Raw genomic sequence first — 15,994 nt, 5'->3', positions numbered from 1 at the left:
AAAATAATAAAGATGTATCGACTCATATATTATTTGGACTTGTCTCCACAATATATCATGTTTTGTTTAACTTAATTGCATTTATCACATTTTTTGTTCACAAAATTACACTTATTTCTCATGCAGGGGTGGTTAGTGTAACGAAAGTATAAAAATGAGGGGGATTTGTGTAGGTGTAGAAAAATGAGGGGTGGTTTGTGCAATTTCACTAAAACTCAGGGAATGTTAGTGTAATTTACTCTAAAAAATATAAATGAAGGTTAGAGGAAGTTACAACCATTAAATATATCAAACTATCAATACATTTTTTAATAATATCATAATTCATTTTTATATTTTATCAAAAATTATAATATCATGTACGAAAAAAGTGATATAATTTTCTAAAATGAAATATATAAAAACTAAATATTCAATACTAAAAAGTAAAAATGTGGGTCGGCAGATATGGAGTGACTGTCGACACGCTAGTTATATATAAAACCAAAATTATAAATAACTATCATGACATAATTTTTCACATTCCAGAATTACTCTTTTATAACTCTTCCATTAATAATCATCATAAACTTCCCAACATTACTTTTATTCTTTTTCATAATACATCATTATTCTTCTACACATTTTCTTATTTTTCTCTTTTCTTCTTGAATTCTATATTTGATTAATCTTCTTACATTTTGGTATCTGTTGAGTTTCTATATAACATTTTTTATATTAAATTATTATTTTTTAAATGTAACACAAAAATAATTCATATAAAAAAATAAAAATGCGAGTTGTGAGACACAAAGTGTTGATCAACGCGCTAGTTATACTAAAAACAAAGTTTTACTGCTCTTATGTTTCATGATGATTTGACAATAAAATTTGATAAAAAGATGTATATATTAAGAGTAAATTATACTGATACCTCCTGAGTTTTAGTGAAATTAAACAAACTACCCCTCACTTTTTTACACCTACACAAACCTCCCTAGTTTTTATATTTTTATTACACCGACCACCTCTGCATAAGAAATAAGTGTAATCTTTTAAACAAAAAATGTGATAAATGCAATTAAGTTAAACAAAACATGATATATTATGTAGACAAGTCTAGATAATATACAAATCAATGTATCTTTATTATTTTTTGTTACAAAATGCATCAACAATTATAAAGAAATATTGTTTAAATTGCTCTTATAATATAGTGTAACGAACCAAAAATAATAAGGAAATATTGACTCATATATTATTTGGACGTGTCTCCACAATATATCATGCTTTGTTTAACTTAATTGCATTTATCATATTTTTTGTTTAAAAGATTACATTTATTTCTTATGCAGGGGTGGTCAATGTAATGAAAGTTTAAAAACTAGGAAATGTTTGTGTAAGTGTAGAAAAGTGATGAGTGATTTATATAATTTCACCACTAAAACGTGTCAGTGTAATTTACTCATATATTAATGTATGAATTTTATGTATTATTATTATATTATTTATTTTTAATCATCAATGTCACTTCAAAAAAATCGAATGAGTGATGAATGATAGACAAAATTTAGATGAATAGTCTAAATTATATTTCAACTATTTATTTAAATCCATATAGTTAAGGATTTAATATGTATAGATTGATAATGTAAGTGTTTTTTATACTCAATATATCATATATCATTATTGACATGTTAACTATCATTGATTCTCAAATAAAAATATTACAAATGAGTAGTAGATAATATAACAGTAGGCGATGCATAAGTTTTAAACTTATACTTTAAATTTATTAATATGGAATATTTAATAAAGAAAATTATTCCTTGACCGTATATTGGAGCGCACGTGGGATCGTTGATAATAATTGCATCATCCTCATCATCATCTTCGTTGTATGTCTGGCAACTAGTGTATTAACTGCTCTTATGTTTTCCTAAATCCATTCAACAAAATAATCAAGAGATCCAATTCCAATTCCAATTCCAATTCAAATTCAAAATCCATGGCGCAATTTGTTTCGATCGAATTTCTCAGAACCTAAGAATCATTATTCTTATTGTTAGCGATGAAAGGCGTGTTTTCTGCTCCCGGTGATTACATCCACTTCAAGTCTCAAGTTCCTCTTCACAAAATCCCTGTATTTTTTCCTAATTCCCTTTCGATTTCATTTTTCATCAATTCTAGGTTCAAACATTGCAATTGATTCATTATTATTGTTATTTGCTAAGATGTGATGTTCGATAATTAGATAATTTAGATTTAATAATTGTTTTGGTTGCTTTTGCATAGTTTATAGGTTATGATATAGAATTCTCGAATGTTTGACTTTTGAAACTCTTTCAGGTTGGTACTAAGCAGTGGAGATATTATGATTTTGGTCCTAAATCTGTTCCTCCGCTAATATGTCTTCCTGGAACAGCTGGAACTGCAGATGTTTACTACAAACAAATCATGTCATTGTCATTGAAGGTATTTACCTCGTAACGCTGCTTTGGAAATATTATTGATATTTTACTAGGTTTGCTCGTTTTACCTTATCGTGTAGCGAATTCGTCATTCTGCATATTGTGTTAGGGTTCACCTTAATTTATAATGTGTGTGAGAGATAATGAGTACATTACTACATTCTTATTGTGAGATTTGACCGGACCTAATCTTGACCATTCAAGTTTATGTCGATAGCGAAGATTATAAGTTATTTTGAAGGTCACTAGATTGCTTTAGAGTATCATATGACTTATGTTCATCTTGTGCAGGGTTACCGTGTCATATCTGTTGATATACCTCGTGTATGGAATCACACTGAGTGGATTCAAGCATTTGAAAAGTTCTTGGATGCTATTGATGTGCACCATGTATGATCTCCTCAAACTTCCACCATGCTTTCTACCATCTTTTTACTTAATGAGTTGGTGTTTATATGCAAGCTACCTCTTATTTTGAACTTTTCATGGGTATTCAAGCTACATGCCATTACTTATAATGTCTTGCATTAACTCCAGTAAAAAAATTGATCTGTTTAGGTAGAAGTCTATGTAAAGTGGAAGACAAGAGAGAATCTGTTGAAAAAGGAAAGATCGTGTCTTTTTTAGTCAGTATTCTCTGATCTTTATTATTAGAGGAAAGAGTTAGCTGAGTTAGCCTATTACAGCTGTACAAAGTGAAAACAATAAGTAATGAAAGTACTTAAACTAAAAACAAGGGTGACATCCTATTTAGCTAACAGTCTAAATGCGCCTAGCATAAGTGTTACACTGAAGATGTGTTTGGTTAGAACTTTATTCTGGTCTTAGAAGGGGAACCTCGGAGCAACGGTTGAAGTTGTTGACAGAGGGTCAGCTTCTTGCAAATGCATGGTATGGCTCCTTAGTTCGGGTCCCTCATACTGGGTACGAAGTTCTCTGTACCCTGAGCATCACAAAAGCTTAAGAGTACTAAGTTTCCCTTAATTCACCTAAGTTATGGTTTTCTAGATATTGCTCTTTTAACTTTATTTACTTTTCTTACCTTTAAATTGCTTTTTTCAATGTTAGAATCTTGTAGGATTAATCTCTTCCGAATGTCAGTTCTATTAATATAAAAAAATAGCTGAAAATAAAATCGATGCTAATCGTTCATCTGAATGTAGTATTCATATGATTATTGATTATGGAGTGTGCGCTACCATGGCACTTGCTTTTAGCATTTTTACTTTTTGCAACAAACCTCTCGACTAATTGTGCACATCTAAATGTCAAAAAACCTGTCTATGTAATTTCAACTGAAGTCAGAATCTATTATTTTGGTGGCATAGCTTCAAAGAACTTGAGAAAGTATTTAGTAAACTAAGTTAATCTCTTTGTGGCAGATACATCTTTATGGAACATCATTAGGTGGCTTCCTGGCACAACTTTTTGCTCATAAGCGACCAAGACGAGTTCGATCATTGGTTCTGTCAAATTCATTTTTGGATACACAAAGTTTCTCTGCTGCCATGCCTTGGGCTCCCATGTAACTTTCTCAGATTTTGTTGTAAACAGTAATTATATATATACTAGAAAAACGGCAATATATGAAGATAAACGGCAATATATGCTGATCCAGTCTAATTTTTAGATTGCTTAAAGCACTGAGGTTTACTTTGCCCATACAAATAGTTTTGTATGCACTGTCAAGAAATTGTTATAGTCTTATAAGTAAAGTCACCTAGTTGGAGAGAGAAAGGAGTTATGGAAGTACATTACTTTCATTTGAGTAGAAATAAGACAGTTTATAAAATGTAAGTTTAGCAGGAGGCACATAAATTGTAGCGTTGGGGTGAAAATTGGAGTCCATACTATTCAAGAGTTAGGGTGCTTGGATTGTTACTTGTGATAGAAAAGTATCACTCAAAGAAGGTTAAGGGAAAATTTTACTGCACAATTATGAGACCTAGGATGTTGGATTAAACTAAATGTTACCAGTATAAAGAAAATAAGGGAATAAGCTCAATGCAATAAAGATGAGAATATTGTGTTGAGTGGGTTGACACTTTCAACAAGATAAGATTAGAGGTGAATGCATTAGAGAGAATGTGGAGGTAGCACCTATTATGGTAGAATCTTATCTTAGATAGTTTGGACATGTGTGGAGAAAAATCGTAGAAGCCCTACTAAGGAAGTATATCAGATGGTAAGTAGCTCAATAGTTAAAGCCTTAGAGTTAGTGGGAGTCCATGAAAAACTATAGGTGAGTGAAAACATGAGAAGGATTTAGATGTAAATGGTTTATCTATAGACATGATTTGTGGTAGGACACTATGATGTTGTGCGATCATGTAGCCAACCTGATAAACACTGGTATCAATGTAAGAAGAATTAGAAGAGAAAATGAAAAGTAAAGCCCCTAACCCACTATCAATTTGATTTTTGGTAGTGTTCTAAGAGATTTATTAGGTAGAAGGTGAAATTACAAGAATAGATTGCAAGGTTACAATGGATCCCTTGATCCTTCCTCTGGTTCCACAACCAGTTACACTCTAATTGTTTTCCCCCCCTTTTTCAGTAACTATCACTTCCCTTTTATAGCTATTCTAACTAACTAATTGCTAATAGGGTAAAGTGGTCAAATAACTACCACTTAACTACCTTTCTCTTACCCCTTGTGTACACGTTCTTAATACAAGGCTTAGGAATAGACTTAGCCTTATCAATACCCTCCCCTAAAAGAACTAACTTGTCCTCAAATGAAAAAGTTGGAAATCTTTCTTGTAAAACAACTGCTCCTTCCCAAGTGTTGTCATGATTGAGAAGATCTTGCCACTTAACCAACACTTCTAGATTTCGTTGTTCATCTTCTCTACTGTCAAGTATTCCTTCTGGATTGACCTCCCAACTCTAATTCTTCATTCATCATGGGAGGTAGAGGTTGAGGTTGCTGGTTAGGTTTTAGGGCCCTCTTCAAGGGAGATACATGGAATACTGGGTGAATTTTTTCATGACTAGGCAAAGCCAGTTTATAAGCAACAACCCCTACCCTGCTGATCACTTGATAAGGGCCATAATATCTTGGAGCTAATTTAGCATAGGGCCTGCTAGCCAACGATTTGAGCTTGTAAGGCTGTAGTTTAAGATACATCCAATCATCCACTGCAAATTCTACTAATCTTCTATGCTTGTCAGCTTGTTGCCTCATTAAATTATGGGCCTTCAATAGATTTTGTTTCAATTCTTCTAGGATCCTGTCCCTTTGGTCAAACAACTGGTTCACTTCTTCCACCCTAGAGGGAATAGCTCCTGCTTTCAGTAGTGTAGGGGCTTCTCTCCCATACAAAGCCTTAAATGGTGTCATTCCAGCTGAGCTATTATAGTTGGAATTAAACCAAAACTCAGCCCAATGCAGCCACTCAACCCACTGTCTAGGTCTGGGACCTACAAAGCACCTTAGATATGTTTCTAGGTATCTATTAGCCACTTCAGTCTGCCCTTCTATCTGTGGATGTTATGAGGTGCTGAGTTTTAGTTTTGTGCCAGCCAATCTAAACAACTCCTTCCAAAATTGGCTTAGGAATAAAGGGTCCCTATCAGACACTATTGATGAAGGGAATCCATGTAATCTGACTACCTCTCTTAGGAAAACAGTGGCCACCTCCTTGGCTGAATAAGGGTGCCCCAAAGGAAAAATGTGAACATACTTAGATAACCTGTCCACCACCACAAAAATAGTGTCCTTGCCCTTCACCTTAGGCAGCCCCCCTATGAAGTCCATGGATATATCCATCCAAACCTGTTGAGGGATAGGTAAGGCTGAATCAAGCCTGCAGGAACTAGGGTAGAATATTTATTTCTCTGGCACACTTCACAACTTTCTACAAAACCCTTAATATCTGACTTCATCCCCTCCCAAAACAGAAAACTGGCAATCTTCTTGTATCTTCTGAAAAACCCAGAATGACCCCCCATTGGTGTTCTGAAAAACCCAGAAAACTGGCAATCTTCCCTTTTATAGCTATGCTAACTAACTAACTGCTAATAGGGTAAAGTGGTCAAATAACTACCACTTAACTACCTTTCTCTTACCCCTTGTGTACACCTTCTTAATACAAGGCTTAGGAATAGACTTAGCCTTATCACAACCTCTCCTAGTGGGAAAATGTTTGGTTGTATGATTGTTGGATAATTACATTAATCACCAGAAAACTAGAATGCTATTTTAGAAATGCGGAATTAATTGATGTAGCAAAAGACAGATTACCCCTTAATATTGCTTAGTGTATTTTCTGAAAGACTTCTGTAAGCCCTCACTAAGGCTTGTGGCATGCCCCTGATATAGGAATGAGGCAAACTCGCATCCCTCTACACTATTTCTATAACAATAAATTAGCATTGTCTTACATTTTTTCATTATATTTATTTCTTGTTCTTCATGGCATCTATTTTGTTCTCCATCTATTATTGCATTTACAGTTGTATTACTGCATTTACAGTGTGAGTTGGACCCCTTCCTTTTTGCTCAAGCGGTATGTCTTAACAGGAATTCGTGATGGTCCTCTTGAACCATTTATTGCAGATTCAGTGGACTTTGTTGTTTCTCAGGTAATCTCTCTCTTGCTTAGTCTGATGCTTATAAGCAATCTGCGATTAGTGCCTTCCATACACTTCAGATTGTGGGGGCTAGTCAACTTTTATCGGGCAATCTCATTTTCTTTAAAATGTAAATCTGTGTCATGTTAATAGTTTGACTTGTTGATAATTGTATTAATTTTGTTTAGTAATTTGGTTGATTTACTTGATTCTTTTATACATTACTTGATTCAGGTGGAAACTCTCTCAAAAGATGACTTGGCCTCCAGATTGAAGCTGACAACTGATGATGCTTCAGTGGGACCCCTTCTTCTTTCAGATTCACTTATCACTATTATGGATGTATGTCATCTGAGTCTTAATTAGTTTATCTCTGTATCATGCAACTCACACCTTTCTGGAAGAAATTTTTTGCTTATTTAAGTTGTTTTACATGGTCTTGTTATCTATGGCAATGTGATGCCCCTGGATCATCAACCACTGCCAGTAAGACTCACCAACTACTGCCCCTGGTTCATCAACTCTCTCTTCCAAAGCAAGACCTATTCACACCCTCACATCTTCAATCATGACACTGATACCCCTGGCTCATCAATCATCACACCCAACCATCTGCATTCACAACTCCCAAATTTTAAACCATCATTTCCCCACCCTTGATAGTTAGGACTTAGAAACGATGTCATAACATCAGTCATAGTGCTGATTCCACTTGAAATAGAATCAAAATTGGAATTAGTTTCAGGAATATATTTGACCAGAGATAATCTGTGAAAGTAAAAATAGTTTCAGATCTCAATTCTTCATAATTCCTTTGATGGTGATGAATATGTGAGGCAAAATTAGATTTTATGTAGAGGAAGACAAGGAACAATCACAGATAGAGGGATATAGGTAATGGTACGTGTTTCGGAGGCTAGTCACTCATCTGCGTAATTCCAATGTTCACCACTGTGGGTTTAACTTCTGAGCATGAGCTGAACTCAAAAGTGAGGTTATAATGTAGAAAGTGATTGAAGCCGTCTAACCATAATTTTGAGATAGGAAAAAAGGCATGTGACATTTTTACTTGGGTGTTCTAATCTCAGTCTTTGATTTCAATCCAAAAGGCTGGGATCTGCCTCTCTCATAAATTAGCTTTTGTCCCTTAGTACATCCCATATATATTTATATAAATAGATAGATAGATGGATAGATAGAACCAACAAAGCGTTGGTCTAGTGATGTAAGGCCCTGCTAGATCCCCAGAATGACCAAAAGGTCAACGGTTCAGTTCCTGTGAGCGACACTTGTTGGGAGGGACAGTCACGCACCCTGAAAGGGATTAGTTTCTTGCCAAAAGATGAAGGGCAAAAAATAGATAGAGAGAGGGTGTATTTTCTGGTTTGCCTTTTGATTATGATGCAAAATAGTATGGTATGAGATTGTGTAACTCAATGATTGTCTTGTTTACATGTTCTCGCACCTTTCTTAAAGACTAATGACTTGTGCGCAATTCCTCAAGAACTTAAAGATCAGTTGAGTGAAAGGTATCCTGAGGCTAGGCGTGCATATTTGAAAACCGGTGGAGATTTTCCTTTCCTTTCACGACCAGATGAAGTCAACTTACATCTGCAGGTATAAGCGGTGCATCCAACTTATCCTACTTATACTTGGGATTTGTTTTGATGTTCTTCAGTCCTCATGGATATACATTTTAACTTTTGTTTATATTATGACAGTTGCACCTTAGGCGTGTTGGTGTGGAACCTCGGCTGGATTTGGTTCACAATATTCCTAAAGGTGATATTGGAGGAAGTCCTAGCAAAGAAAATGATGATGATTCTGACAAGTCAGATAAGGATAATACCGGAGACTCAGAAAATCCATCTTCTGAAAGTGAGATACAGCCTGCCCCTGAAAGCTCAGGATCCCATAATTTAGACAACCAGCCGTTACGCACTTCAGAATGTTCCGACTTGGATCAAGAAGTGACCTTGCATGTATTTGCTGGTGATTTGACGAAGAAAAATCAAATTTTGCCTCCAGAAACTTATGTACATTTAATGTGGGGATATATTGTTGTTTCTTATCTTCGTTACATCAGTTCACAGTACATTTTGTGGAACTATTCTTTAGAATTTAGGCAAGTTGTGTAAGATGAACTATGTAACGTGAAAGGAAGTTGCAAAGATCAACCTTATTATGGACTGGATTTCTAAGTCCCTTTGGTAAGTTGTTTGAAATTTGAAAGTGGGATGTGAATTGTGAAACCATCAGATTGTATTTCTTATGTTTTTACTTCATGATTGACGTGGGGATTATTTTTGTACAATATATCCTTTCTTCCTCTTATTTGAAAAGTGTGCCTGTTCAAAATCTCTACTGCTCCAAATGGTGGTACAAGAGAAGGTAAGAATATAAGAATAGAGAAATAGAATAAATTTTTGTTTTGTTTGGTTTTAGATAAAAAGAAGAAAAAGATCTCTCTCAAACTTCTTTTAACAGATATATGTTATCTTAAACAATGTTGCAAATCTTATTCTATATCAATGAAAACATGTTATGTTACTCATTATTTATTTACTTTGTTTTATTGTCATTAGTATGTGACAAGATTTGAAACATAATCTGAGACAATAGATTTTTATTCCATTTTCTCTCTACATGAGTGGAGAAACAAAATGTATGGGTGTGACTCCATTTCTCTCTCTCTTCCTATCCTCTCTTGTAAACCAAATGAAAGAAAGAGATTATTTTTCTCTCACTTCTCTTCCATCTTTCTCTTTCTCCCTTCATTATATTCTACCAAATTACTTCTTGAATCGATTGGTTACAATTACTTGCAAGGATCATTCATAAAGGTAATAAATAAACATAAGTATTGTCTACTAAATTGTAAACTCAACTTAGTAGAGTTAAAACACTACTAAGTGACTTAGTGTATCCTTATATTTGCAAGGGGAAAGATTATTTATAATATTTGAACCAATTATCATTAAGTCACAAGACAAATAACTTAATAGTTGCATCCATAGTCACCCAAATAGGACATTGAAAAATTCAAAAAGGCAAATGTAACCACAGCCAAGGAAAATAGTGGTAAACATTCATGCAATCAAGGTTTTAAATTTGGTTCCACAATTATTTTGCAATGTTATGGTTATGATCAATGTTATAAAACATGAGTCGATTGTTAAACCAAAAGAGATCTCATATAAGTTTTAACCGGTTTAAGCAGTTAAACTGTCTATACATAATTCATAGAGTAAATTACACTAACATCCCCTAAGTTTTAGTGAAATTGCACAAACCACCCCTCACTTTTCTACACCTACACAAACCCCTCATTTTTATACTTTCGTTACGCTAACCACCACTGCATGAGAAATAAGTGTAATTTTGTGAACAAAAAATGTGATAAATGCAATTAAGTTAAACAAAACATGATATATTGTGGAGACAAGTCCAAATAATATATGAGTCGATACATCTTTATTATTTTTGGTTCGTTATGATATAGTATAAGAGCGATTTAAACAATATATTTTAGAATTGTTGATGCATTTTGTAACAAAAAATAATAAACATACATTAATTTTTATATTATTTGGATTTTTCCTCACAATATACCATGTTTATGTTTTGTTTAACTTAATTGCATTTATCACATTTTTTATTCAAAAGATTACACTTATTCCTCATGCAGGGGTAGTCAGTGTAATGAAAGTATAAAAACTATGGGAGGTTTGTGTAGATGTAGAAAAGGGGGGGGTGGTTTGTGTAATTTCACTAAAACTCAGGGGGTGTTAGTGTAATTAACTTTAATTCATAACTTTTATTATAAATATATTGTTATATATAAATGTAAAACTTTATATAATTAATAATTATGTATAATTATATTGAAGTAATAACATTTTCATCTTTTTTTTGGATCGTGGTAAAACAAAATATTAAAGCAGTATTCCATTTTTATTTTTATTTTTAGGTGAATAGTCTATTTTACTTGTCAGGTTAATACAGTTTAACCGAGTTTAACATGGCCGGACCGGAATTTTTCCGGTTCAAAATAGTTCAACTCTCATTCGGTTAAGACTGCAAACCAAGACCAATTTTAAGTCTGATCAGCGATCAGACTGGTTGACTGTCCGGTCCGATTCTCACAACACAAGTTACTATAGAAAGCATTTGCATGGTATTTTTCCACAATATTCCACAATTGTGGTCAACAAAGTATAATGACAACTAGATACAATTGAAACTATGTGGAGAAAATTGTCTTTAAATCAATGTGGAAATTCAGACCTCAACTTTATTTCGTAATCAGATTTTTTTGACAGGGAAGGGGGAGGATTGGGGACTTCAGAATCTCAACCTGATCTCGTTAACTATATCGGTTGCTTCCCCTAAACAATTTAAAATTCTTAGATGCTTCCCCTTTGCAGTGAATGAAAGAAAGATTTTGATGGGTCTCAAGGCTCGTAACAATATTAATCCACTAGTTTATGGAAGTTGTAGATTGAGTTCACATTATGCTGATATGTTCAGTTGGGTTCTAAGCCAATGTGTATGCATAAAGGAGCCAAATTAATGCAGCTGACAGAATATGAAAACAAACAAAAGCAGTACCAGAAAGTAGCTTTAGAAATTCCATATACGGCTTGATAGAATTTTAGCAATGAACAAAGATGAGACTATAAATCAAGAGCCTAAATATATCTTCAATGCAAACTAAACATTCATTGAGTTTTTCTGTTTGACCTTCAGACCTGGTAACCAGGTGAAAAATTATACTTTCACTAAAGTAATGCAGCATAACTTGTTTCATAAAGTTTCACAATAGTAAAGGTATGCAAAATAGCTTGTGAAAGTTATGATTTGTTGGACCCCTTTCAAAATCACGATCATGTGTGGCATGCTATAATTTATCATAAAACAACCCTAATTAACTGCAAGAAACTAATCCTTTAAGGATGCATAACTACACATTACAAGTGTCACTCTTAGAAATTGTACACTTTGAACTTTTCTTTCTAATGATCAAATAGGGCTTTATAAAATTAAAGCATTGGTGTCACTATATTCGGACCTGAAATTGTGTATGCAACAAACCTAAACTTTTTATATCTTCAAATATTAAAACAGTAAGACTGCCCCATTGAGCAAGCAACAGTTTTCAAATTTATTTTAAGGCGTCATTGAATATATCTAATTGGCCCAGTTATTATTGGGTGAAGGCTTGGTTTTCCTGCTGAGTAAGTTCTAAACAACCAACTTTAAACTTGCAACAATGAAGTTGGTAAATCATTCAATTTCTACCTATCAAATTCCAACATAGCTAATGATAACCCAAACACAGATTACCTGGTTAAGAAAAAACAAACATAACAAGCAAAACATATAGCCTTGTCCAGCCATATCTCTGCCCGTCAGTTACTTTTAGATAAAGACCGAGTTTATTGCATAAACTAACAAGATGGTTTTAGCTTCAATTAAAAAAACAGATTCATAAACATCAAAAATGCAGTCAAGCATGAGATCCTTCAAAACTTTTCATCAAATATCACTTGAACAAAAAGAAATTCTCTAAAATTCATATGGAAGATTGCTAGTTCAGCAGCAAGGAAAGTGGCCAAAGAACGGAATTTGATACATTCTCTAAGCAACCAGGGTGCTGGCAGTTGTTGACTCGCTGAAAATTTCAAAGGTCATCATTAATAGAATGGACAAAGTGAAATTGAACCGAACAAAAATACAAACATGCTAAGTCAAAGGAATATGCTAGATAACATGTTAGAAGAGACAATTTTGTTTCATAACCAAAAGGTCTTCCTACCCAGCCAAAGTGAGTAAAAATCATTTATGAATCAAACTAGATAATTGACAAGTAAAAGGAAATAATATAACATCTAAAACAGCATGTGCTATTCCATCTAAAATAGCCGCACACCCAAAGTTTCCCTCCCAAAATATACAAACCCTAAGCAGTGAGTAAAACAAGTTTTGCAATAGTATCTAAACGAGATGCTATGATGCATGAAAGAAACAAGGCATGCCACACAAAATAAGTGATCAAATTAATTCCTAAAAGATATAGCATTGGCCAAATTAGACCCAAAATGATAGCAATTATTCTCAAGGTCCATAAATGTGCAGACAATTATTGAGCCTAATCCCTGAATGTCCACACATTACCTGGGATAGGGAATGATGTGAATATGAAATTCAAATCTGAGAGACCTGAAGAGTATTTTCCATCATTCATGGACTACTATTTGAAGTATCTTTCGGGTACTAATTTCACCATTGACTTGTGAAAAAACAGATAACAAAACAAAGTATATGTAAATGATCTTTGACAGTGAAATCCTATATCTCATGTGACAATAACACCCATAAAAAAACCAACATTGTAAAACTTCTCAAAAACAAACCAAATAGTAAGTAAACAAGTGAGTAGTGGCAGAGCACTTACTACTTCCAGACTGGTGGAAGCTTCTTAGTCTTCTTGTAGTAGCGGGCAAGACGGTGGATCCTGCTCTCAACAAGAATCAACCTGAACTTGGAGTCCTTGTCCTTCCTGTTCCTCTCCAAATGCTTACGGATTGAGACCGCCTTCTTAATCAAATGGTAAAGATCCTCAGGAATCTCAGGTGCAAGTCCTAGAAACAAAACAAACCCCACCAAATATAATCAATATTCTGTATCATCATATGATAACACAACCAATAGGTCGGTCGGCAAGTCGATTCATATTAACAGAGATTGGACAAAGTTTTATGTTGGCTATCAATTCATTGATCCCCATATCATACAATAACACAAACTATAAAAATAAAATAAAAACACAAAGAGTTTATCACATAAATATAATTACTATACCATGAGCTTTGAGGATACGGAGAATTTTGTTGCCAGTGACGCTTCTGACCTGAGCAATACCATGAGAGTCTCGGAGAATGACACCAATCTGTGATGGAGTCAAGCCCTTCTTCGCGAACTTGCATATATTCTCTTCCACCTATAAACCAAGCAAATCATAAAAAAGGCTGCCAAGTGCACAAGCCTCCCACCTAGCGACACCCCGAAGAGGGTAGATGTACACAACCTCACCCGCTAAATTATTTCAAGGATTTATAACTCATAATCTTCATGTCACAAGACAAACAACATTACCGATGCAACAAGTTTCACACTCCAAATCAAACAAACCTTGTAAAAGAATAGAATTTTTATATAACAAAAATTAAAATAGAACAAATATTAAATTTTTACATCTTGGGAAGAGATCTTGAGCCAGCTTGGGGGTGTCCTTTTGTAGGGCAGTGCCGAAGCGGACATACCCTTACTGCAACATCAAAAACAACGAAAAGAAAATCAATTGTGAAGAATAAAAGGAAAAGGAAGTGGAATTGATGAAAAGAAAAAAAGAGATTGAAAAATGAATACGAACCCACTGCTATGCATGCGACCCATGGTTGTTGGTTGATGTGTGCGGCGGCTTCTACTTCTGATTAGGGTTCTTCAGATTGCTCTCACCAGAGACAACTCTATTACTGAAACCCTATTAGGTCTTATAAAAGAAATGGGCACATTTTCTATGCTACGTCGTTTTGATAGAAACAAAACTAAAATTAAATAAGAATTTTAAGAGGGGTTTAAATATAAAAGAAACATTATTTATAAAAAATGAAAGCAAAATTACAAATTTTAAATACATAATAAATAAATTACTTATTTCATAATTAATTTATATTAATTTCATATTTTTAACTTGTTAATAATAAATTCATTGTTAATATTATTTAATATTTCTCACTAAATAATCACATAAAATTGAATTATAACACTCAAATACAATAAGGAAATAATTAATTATTTCTAATACAGTGTTAAGGGTATAGTCCAATCCTAAGAACTACTCAAAAAGTTTAGAATACAAATTACAAACTAGGGGTTGACATAGGTTATGATTATCTATTATCCTAGTTAAATGTTAATCAAGTTATTTTATGTATCTGAACTCGACCATATATCTGAAGGTTAACTCAAATCTAACCTTAGACTTAATTAAATAAAATGGATACACATTTTAGGAGGGCTTTATTTACTCCAAGAGTGGATTTTTTAAGCTTACTCCACATTAGCCATCAAGGGATTATAATGTTTTGAATTAGTGAGTAAATCTAAATCATTAGGTGTCCCTATAATTGATGGTTAGGATGAGAAGTTTTGGAGTAAGTAGACTCTCACTCACATTTTAGATAAGAGAATAAAATATATCCTTATATGAGTAGATAAATTATTTTTCCTAGCCACTAAAATTATGACATGTATCTTATTTAACTCGTTTTCTATAAAAGAAAAATTTAAAAACTAAAAAAAAGGATGCATGTCATAATTTTATGACTAGAGGAAATAATTTATATCCTCGTATGAGGGGGATACTTTATTCTTTCTAGATAAAGTTCTCTCAATATTATTTATTATTATGAATATGTAATTTAACATATTAAATCATATGTATATATATATAGGGAAATGATCCACTTAGTCCATGAATAAGTTAAAAAAAGCTACTTTACATTTTTGTCGTTTATGCAATGAAAATCTAATAGTTCATATCTACTCACTAATTCAAATCATTGGTTTTTCTAAAATGAATGTTTAAGATGTGAAGTAGATTTTTTTAACTTACTCATCGAGTAAGTGAATTTCATCCTATAAATATATATAGATAGATAGATAGATATATATTATGTTATTCATTTACATATATGTATATATGATGGAAAAATATAGAATCAATGATATATAAAATGATATACATGTTGTGACCAAAAATCATTTATACAATAGGGTTCTAAATAACTAGCATAAATAAATGAAATACATGATTAAAAATATGAATTATATTAATTGATAAGTTGTTGCAACAAAATGATCTATATACTATGGTCAAAGAGATATTATTACTATATATACAA

General features: G+C 33.2%; 2 protein-coding genes across 2 annotated transcripts; one reads left to right on the top strand and one right to left on the bottom strand.

The window, feature by feature from the left end:
* On the top strand, nucleotides 1,851-9,338 carry LOC109350022 (maspardin). The gene is made up of 8 exons (XM_019591128.1): nucleotides 1,851-2,122; nucleotides 2,329-2,454; nucleotides 2,742-2,840; nucleotides 3,833-3,975; nucleotides 6,929-7,037; nucleotides 7,260-7,367; nucleotides 8,502-8,642; nucleotides 8,747-9,338. The coding sequence occupies exons 1-8, from the start codon at nucleotides 2,051-2,053 to the stop codon at nucleotides 9,161-9,163; spliced, it is 1,215 nt and encodes a 404-aa protein (XP_019446673.1). The 5' UTR covers nucleotides 1,851-2,050; the 3' UTR covers nucleotides 9,164-9,338.
* On the bottom strand, nucleotides 12,445-14,603 carry LOC109350021 (40S ribosomal protein S13). Its single transcript, XM_019591127.1, has 5 exons — nucleotides 14,461-14,603; nucleotides 14,283-14,355; nucleotides 13,890-14,028; nucleotides 13,483-13,669; nucleotides 12,445-12,699 (listed from the first exon to the last, which is right to left on the bottom strand). Exons 1-5 carry the CDS (start codon nucleotides 14,481-14,483, stop codon nucleotides 12,666-12,668), a joined length of 456 nt encoding a protein of 151 aa, XP_019446672.1. The 5' UTR covers nucleotides 14,484-14,603; the 3' UTR covers nucleotides 12,445-12,665.

Source organism: Lupinus angustifolius, chromosome LG06, assembly GCF_001865875.1.
Source record: "Lupinus angustifolius cultivar Tanjil chromosome LG06, LupAngTanjil_v1.0, whole genome shotgun sequence".
Classification (NCBI taxonomy): domain Eukaryota; kingdom Viridiplantae; phylum Streptophyta; class Magnoliopsida; order Fabales; family Fabaceae; genus Lupinus; species Lupinus angustifolius.
This window is presented reverse-complemented; position numbering and strand designations above follow the sequence as displayed.

Bases quoted from the DNA above. Each gene is read 5' to 3' on its own strand.
- LOC109350022 (XM_019591128.1), top strand. From the start codon at position 2,051: ATGAAAGGCGTGTTTTCTGCTCCCGGTGATTACATCCACTTCAAGTCT. The intron at 2,123-2,328 runs GTATTTTTTCCT...AAACTCTTTCAG, and splicing joins TTCCTCTTCACAAAATCCCT to GTTGGTACTAAGCAGTGGAG. The intron at 7,368-8,501 runs GTATGTCATCTG...CCTTTCTTAAAG, and splicing joins CACTTATCACTATTATGGAT to ACTAATGACTTGTGCGCAAT.
- LOC109350021 (XM_019591127.1), bottom strand. From the start codon at position 14,483: ATGGGTCGCATGCATAGCAGTGG. The intron at 14,029-14,282 runs GTAAAAATTTAA...CTTGGTTTATAG, and splicing joins TCAAGATCTCTTCCCAAGAT to GTGGAAGAGAATATATGCAA. The intron at 13,670-13,889 runs GTATAGTAATTA...TTTTGTTTCTAG, and splicing joins CCGTATCCTCAAAGCTCATG to GACTTGCACCTGAGATTCCT.